This window comes from Galeopterus variegatus, unplaced genomic scaffold (assembly GCF_000696425.1).
Source record: "Galeopterus variegatus unplaced genomic scaffold, G_variegatus-3.0.2 Scaffold4595, whole genome shotgun sequence".
Lineage (NCBI taxonomy): Eukaryota > Metazoa > Chordata > Mammalia > Dermoptera > Cynocephalidae > Galeopterus > Galeopterus variegatus.
Genome location: NW_007730706.1, coordinates 3,505 through 11,755, shown reverse-complemented (window position 1 = coordinate 11,755; position 8,251 = coordinate 3,505). Strand labels below are relative to the sequence as shown.

Below are 8,251 nucleotides of genomic sequence, written 5' to 3'. Positions count from 1 at the left end.
ATGTCCTCAAATGGCTAGAAGAGAAGAGCTCAAATGCTCTCATCACAAGGAAGTGACAAATTTTTGTGATGATGAATATGCTATTTACCCTGATTTGATCATCATACATTGTAAATATGTATTGAAATATAACTCTTTACCCTATAAATTTGTACAATCAATAAGTGTTGATTAAAAAAATGAATAAATTAAAAGGAGAGAACAATTCCTAATCACTTGAACAGTGCCTTAGACATAGTAAATGTGCAAAAATTGTTCATGACATGCAATTAGTAAGAGCAAAAAGGCTAAGATCTGAAAATGTTCAATAAAAAATACAAACATAGTGAAATACGCAATTTAGAAGAAGAGTAATACTAACATGCTGTGCTCTTACCCCTATCGTTCCGAAACTTTCTGGCTTTCTTCTCATCTTTTTCTTGCACAGGTGTGTCCATATCCACTTGACCAGGTACCAGAGAGACTTGGGGCTTGGGATGACATTGAAGGGAGTAGGCAGAGTACCTCCTTCCTCAAAATAGCTCATCCAAAGCTTTGTTCGAGCAAATTTCCATTCTATATCTGCATGGTCCTGAACAGGAGAACATGACAACTGCTGACAGTTTTCTTAATTAATAAGGTGAGATAAACCTCACAGAGAGCCTATAACCTGACTCTGAGTGACTCTCGGAACATTAATTAAACTGCTTATAAAAACCCAGCTGACTCCTGGAGATAGTCATCTAAACATTTTAGGTAGTGGCTTACCCTGGTAAGGAGCCACAGCTCTCATGTCACTTTTCACCCTTCCTTTACAGTGAAACAAACATCTAAAATAATTCCACATTAAACAGACTGCAGTGATTACTTACGACTTGAAGATGAATCCTTGTTTCCTGCACTGTAGGCTCTCATTAGCGCGGTTTTACTAAATTCTGGACAGAAACAGAGCTTTATGTCTTACCCAGGGCCGGGTACCCTGCTTAGGTGAGTGCCACCTTNCAGGCAACAGACATAAACCGAGAGAGAAGTTCCTCTAACAAATGTAGGATAGGGCCTTTCTTTTTTTTTTTTTTTTTTTTTTTTTTTTGTCTTTTTTCGTGTCCGGCAACGGACTGCAACCCTCAGTGTCGCTCCCGTACCGGGCCAGGACCGGCAATGGGATCGCAACCCTCGGCGCTGTGCCCGCCCCTCGCTCAGCCAGTGAGCGGGAACCGGTCTGTATGTGGGATCCGAACCCTCCCCTCGGCGGGAGCGCCGCCGCGCTTCCCAAGCGGCGCACTGTAGCAGTGCACCACCGGGCTGGCCCCTAGGATAGGGCCTTTCTGATAGAGCACTGAGCCCTGGCATAACCTTGGCCAAATGTCACCAGACAGGAATATGGCCAGTGGCTGTCCACAAGCCTGAGGCTGTCCACCTCATCATTTACTCCTTGCTCCACCTTAGGAACCTCCTGGGGATACTTTGTAACATTGTGGTAATTAGATATAGGGCAGCCAGTCTTTTCTTAAATCACCCATAAATCTGATTTAAGCAAAAGTAGCAAGTGGTAGGAAATAGTCATACATGCATTATGAGAATTCAAAATAGTTCATTGTAACCAATTAATATTATAAAAGAGAACTCAGATTTGAGAGTAGAATAATAATCTCAGACTATGCTTCATTCTAAGATTTCTAAATTGCTGTGTGCTGATGAATGCATATGTTATGTATACATTTCTACTTTGCACAATACAGGTTTTAGCCTAGACACTGGACAGACTGTGCTTTGAACAAGAATCACCATACCTAAAAAAAGCATGGAGTTCCTTGCCGATGAAACGTTTGATTGTATGGATCTGTCAATAGTTGGAAACACAGAAGCTACAGTTCCCCTTCTCTTTCCTCTTCCTTTCCTCGATTTTTCTCTCCTTCCCTCTCCCTTTCTTTCTAAACAAGCTTATAGAGTCTGGCTGATTATACCACACTAATGAAGAAAAGTATATATTGTCTGCTGCGGTCATGGAGAATGGGACTCAGTAGAATTGGCTCAAGGGAATATAAAGGCAGTGATTTAGATAAAGAGTTGGCCTGTAACTAACTCTTCCTGATTCTTTGATTCTCAGGGAGTCACAAATTTAGGGTGATCCTGACCTCCTTATGTTCTCTTACCAATGTCGCTAAGCAGGCACTTCCTTTGTTCATGGTTTGGGACTCCAAGAGGGTCTATAACATAATCTATAGCACTGAGAAAATCTAGAGATGAAAAGTTCTAAGCTGGTAATGACTAAAGCCAACTACCACTACCTACCTTCTAACTGCTAGTTAACATTTAAGTATTATCTCTACTAGGAGACATGCCATGACTCCCATCAATTCTCAGCTTTCTCCTAATCCAAGCCAAGTGGGGATCCTCTTTTCTGCATTTTCTAACATTCTCAAATTTCTTTGCTCAATAGTGAAATTATGTATTGATTTTTTGTCCCTACTACATTACTTTTTTCTTGAAAGCAGGGACTTTTTTATTCTTTGTGTCCCTAAAATCAAGCACAAGTCTGGCATAGATTAGGTGCACATTAAATAGTTCATCAATGAACAAATGAATGAGAGTGAAGTGGGGTGGGCTTCAGTATGCCCTGCATGATTGCTTCTGCCTTTCAGCTGGTAAGTTTTCCTCCTTTTCCAGGCTTCACTCTACAGCCCTCAGAGTAAATTTTGCTATTCTAGCACAGGTGAAAGTCAAATGATTTCTCTGTTCATGCTCCAAGACAGCTTCATTCACAGGTGCTGGGAGGTACACCCATCCCAGGTCCTCAGTGCCTGCTCTCCTCTCAATAGTTTTGGAGTTTGGGCTACATAAAAATAGGGTTTTAAAGATGATTCCCATCTCTTTAATAAAGTTACCTAGAAAAACACACCACAAAGAAGCAATAAGAAAATGTCATACTATTCTTGAATAATGTTCCCTTCCTGATGAAAGTGAGGCATTGAATATTCTATAGCATCCAAGTTGTTGGCAGCTTCTCTATATCTAGCTTGATAATTATAAGTTTTCTAATTTTTTGTTGTCGTTCTGAAAAATAGAATCCACATTTTCAAAATGTGTTGACTAGAAAAATGCAGAACTTCTGAAACAAATATAGAGACTAACTATAAAAATATCAGATTGTAAGATGCTTAAATGAAGCTCTATGTATCCACAAATTTGGATATTCACCTCTAAATCCTAGGACCTACATATATCCAGAGAAATTATTATGCATTGTGAATATTTTAGTCTGTGAACCAGTAAATAAAGATTATTCTCATGTTTTATGCTTTTTTTTCATCAGTGGTAGTTGTCATAAAAAAATTGTCTTCTTAAAGAGTTTAAGTAGAATTCAGAGTGCTGCTTGACAATAAAAAACAGTAATAACACTTCAGAGGTTTAACCATAGATTCAAAGATACAATATAATTGTAGTTATTTATAGAGAAAATAAGCAGCCTATAATTATGCTTATAAAATGCTACTTGTCTAAGGTAAAAATATGAAAGACTTAAGAAATATATTTCTTTCCAGTATGAGTTTTGTTTTGTTGCTATAGCTATAGGTCATAGACATCTATCACTACCATGTAAGTTCAGGTGGGTAAAGGGCTTTGTCTCTCTTGTTCATTGCTGTATTTCTAGTTCCTAGAAGAGTAACTGGCAAAAAAACATACATATACAATCAATAAGTATTTGTTGAATAGATGAATAAATAAATTAAGGTATGTTGTTTAGATTCCAGAATTTCAATTAAATACATACTGTATTGTATATTCTCTAGAATTTAAGATTATTTCTATATTGCTTTCTGTAAGCTTTAACAAACTGAAAATCCTGTGGCTTTTCCCCTTGCCAGATTCCTCTCTGGGCTGTTTTTTGTATCTTGCCAAACTGGTGTGAGTTTGTTTATATCAAGATGGAAGGTTAAATGGATAGAGACAATGCAAAACTCAATGGGCCCTGCATCAAGGTGAGCTACCTGTATGTCATACCTCACCTACTGCTTGCCATAGCCAGGAACTGCCTGGCAAGAAAGACTTAGTTTATTTTATAATGTGTAATATGACAAAACTAGATTAATATATGGTGGAGATACTGCTCAGAAATTTTAAATTAACATTTATATTATAATTCTGGTCTGCCCTTTCACAGCCAAAATTAGATTTTATTTCCTATGATAATAAGATGAAGTATAGCTAGGAACAACACATTCTAGGGGGGATATTGAATTAAAATAAAGTGAGTCGACTTACTGCAATAAGTTGGTAAGAATTATTCATCATAGCTATTAACATGTTGAGTAGAACAACCAGAGAGATGACATTATATGTCCCAAACATAGTGGCACCAACAAACTCAGTGAATTCATGTTGCGCTTTGACATTGGTCACATATAAATTGATGAGCCCAAATATTGACCAAAACAGGGACTGGAGTGTCTCAAATAACCTGTAATAGAGATAAAATGACACTAATATCTATATTAATAGAACCATTATACAATAATATGTAACAATATAACTTGGTACCATGATTAATTTAAAAATACATATTAACAATACGATAATCTTTTAGGACAATTATAAAACTAAACTCTATAAAATGAATGAAAGACAATTGTTTTCATCAAACTAGCCCAAATGGTGTATTTAACTTTCCTAGGAGTACTTAATTTTCCCAAGAGCTTTGAAAGCTACATTTTGTTTCCTAGGTCAGGGGGAGCAAATGTGGCCCAGAGCCTTTTTTTGGTGGTCATTAATTCTTATAACAAAAGCCCTGTTATTTGAAAGAAGCCATGCATTTCTGGTCCATATAACAGGGAGAATCTAACAAAATGTGTCTTAATTGGCATTCAGGACTTATTTTTCCCAAATTTATTGCAGTTGTAAAAAAGTAAATAACTTCATATTTTTAACAGAACAATTAATTCTACTATATGAAATTTAATGTTTATTTTCTAGGGCTGGTAAACGATGGAACTGATTATTATAAAGTAGTTAAGGGCACTGATCTGATCAACTCCCATCAGACTATGATTCCCCAACAGGATGCTGTGCATTGTGTAAGGAGGTGACGATGGACTCCTAAAGGTCCACCCAGATGTCAGAGTCCAACAATATTAGGGAGAGTTAAATCCAAATCATTGGCCCTAGACAAAAGCCACTGGAAGTTATTCTTTGAAAAATTCTCAGGAAGAGTAAATTTAGCCCATGGGCACGAGTTATTTATTTTTAGTAACTTTAAAGACAACTTCTAAAATTAATGACAGTGTCCTTTGGGTTTCATACCCAAATGTGAAAAAATTGTATTCTTTCTTTCCAAATGGTGTGTTTTCTCACTGTCAATATACAAATACAGTTCATCTATTTTTCCCCCAACACAAGTAGAAGTTTAAGGAAAGTTACAAATTAAAAAGCATGTTATATAATAAATTATATAAAATGTTATCGCATAAATCTCATACCAGTTGCTTTTTCAAGTGCTTAAATAAAAATAGTGATGCAGGATAAAGGGGTCATTATGGTTGAATAGTACTTATTTGCTTCTGTCTAAATAAAAACTAATTTTTAGGGAACATTAGTAAACCTTTTGGCAAAATATTTATTGACATTTTAAGATTAGAATTTAACATGTTATATAATAAATTATATAAAATGTTATCGCATAAATCTCATACCAGTTGCTTTTTCAAATGCTTAAATAAAAATAGTGATGCAGGATAAAGGGGTCATTATGGTTGAATAGTACTTATTTGCTTCTGTCTAAATAAAAACTAATTTTTTGGGAACATTAGTAAACCTTTTGGCAAAATATTTATTGACATTTTAAGATTAGAATTTAACAATGGAAAAATTCAAAATAAAATGACATTTTGTCATTAACTATAGATTTTATTCCTTCTTTTATTTTTCTTCTTTTAGAGGAATAAATAAGTAATGAGATTTATAAATAGTTCCACTTAACTAAAATATATTTACTTCTCAGATAAATTAAGACCCTGGTATTAAGTTATTTCTAAATGAATTGTTCTTTTATTAGATAATCAGAAAAAAAATCAATCTAGGTTAATACTGCAAAGCCATTGCTTCCAAAAATGTTTTGATCATTAGTGATTCCCAAATCTATTGAGACCAACATTGCCCATAAATTTAAGAATCATCAGTTTTATCACATCTCAGAATGCCCTTATGTGACTATTTTCCCTTGTTCTATTGTAAGAAAAAAAAAAAAAAAAAAACTGAAAACTTCCCAAGATAATGCCACAACTTAATTAAGTAACACTTAGTACAAAACCTGGGTTGAAGACTAAATACTGAGTTTGCATGGGTTAAGGTTCTCCCTGCCTAAGTGTAATATTTTGTCTGCTGCCCTTTGAAGATATTTCTCAACTTCTGCTTTTTAAAATTAACTTGTTCTGTGGTTAAATATTTGCAACTAGAGAAACTGATCAAGTAAAAAGTAACGTATTCCACAGTTGAGGTTTTTCTCTACTGCGTGAGACTAAAACGATAAGCAAACATAAGTTAATACAAGAACTATCTGAATATTTTATTTTTAATTTATAAGCAAAAATATAATATTAAAAGAAATAAATTATGACCCCAATTGTCCAGTTCCAACCATTAATAATACGGCTGTAATAAACATAAGTGGAGTTTGCTTGATGAGACGATAATCTGTCACAAAGCCAGTGTTCTTCTCTTTATAGGAGATCCCTTACCAGGGACTATTAGCTTAAAATTATACATAGAATAATTTCAGTGAGTAAAAATTTAGTGTCTCTTAGTGACATGTAATTCTTCTCGTGTTAATGAGAAAACAACCTGGAAATGAACAGGAAGAAGTGTCTATTTGTTGAAGGGAAAAGTGCTTGGAGAGACGTAGAAGGCATGGGTCACACACTGTGCCCACCGGGAGCTCACAGGCAGGGAGTGGATCAGGAAAGGCATACAGGGAAAGGCATACATTTAAAAAAAAAAGAATGACATTTTGCTAAGTGAGAGAGCAGAGTGAGAACATTCTGGAATGAGAGCAGAAATGACATATGTGGGGATTTATAAACCATTTGGGAATGCTGAAGGGTACAGTATTACTGGACAACTGAGAAAAGGTGAGTTTAGGAAAGGAAGGAAGGGTCAGATCACTGAGGGACCTTGTGACTCAAGCTGAGGGATGTGGCTGTCCTCGGTGAGGAATGGACAACAATTTCTACACTTTAAACAAGAGAGCCTCGGATTTTAGTTTAGAAAGCTAATTCCAGAAGTGAAATGGAAGACATATGAAGGACATATGTCCCTGGGGGACGTGGATTTAGACTTCAGAAGATAATACCAAGTAATGAAGAGCATGGATAGACATTTATTGACTGATAATATGTAGAAAGAATGAGGGGAAAAAAGATCTAGTGTAAAACAAAGTTTCTGATTTAAGTGGGTAGATTTTGGTAACATTGACAGAGAAAGGGAGTTGAGGAGGAGGAAGAACAAATTTTGAGACAGACTACGATGAGACTACGATTGACTTTAAGTCTTTAGGAGACATGGATGGAGAGGTGTCCAGTAGAACACTGGACCCACTGTACACCTTGCAGATGGAGATCCGTGCTAGTGATACGAATACAAAAGTCATCTCTTAGACACCTAGAGCCAAATCCATAAGCGTAGATGAGTTTTCACAGGGATACTGTTGAGTCTCAGGTTAGCATGCTAAAGTAGACCACTGTTTAAAAACAATAAATGAAATACAATTATCAGAGTAAAGTGAGAAATGTTAGAGAAGAGGTGAAGTAGGAAAATAAAAAAAAGGTAACATAGATGTTAAAGGACAACATTCCAAAAAAATGGAGTGTTAAACAGGGTCAAGTAAAGACATGTCAAGTATGATGCGAACAGGTAAGTGCAGACTGGTGGTGGTTATGAGGCCCTAGAGGGTATTTCCTAGAGAAGTTTTAGTGGAGTGATGGAAGCAGAGGCCAAATTGCAATTGAATAAAGAATAAATAGGACATGAGGAAACAAGGTATCTTTGTCTTTTCTTTTTTATTTATTACTATATTTATCATTATACAACACAGCCATTTTTTGTGGCCCTTTACCACTTTCTCACCTGGATGAAGGACGGAGAGAGACAGGAGTAGTAGCTAATGGGAAATACAAGGCTCAAAGTTTGAGCACAAGTTTGTACCTTGAGTGGTAGGACTACTAGAGAGGGAACCTGGTGAGATACGTGGGAGAGATAACACGCTACTACTTCCAGTAGTGAT

The 8,251-nt window shown here is 36.0% G+C and overlaps 1 protein-coding gene across 1 annotated transcript in view; it reads right to left on the bottom strand.

The window, feature by feature from the left end:
- Positions 1 to 8,251, bottom strand: part of TRPC4 (transient receptor potential cation channel, subfamily C, member 4) — a 26,214-nt gene that overhangs the window by 16,890 nt on the left and 1,073 nt on the right. The window contains exons 2-3 of the mRNA XM_008587924.1: positions 4,243 to 4,438; positions 377 to 571 (exon numbers count right to left, since the gene is read on the bottom strand). Coding sequence (XP_008586146.1) covers positions 377 to 571; positions 4,243 to 4,438 — 391 coding nt within the window. The remainder of the gene's footprint in view (positions 1 to 376; positions 572 to 4,242; positions 4,439 to 8,251) is intronic.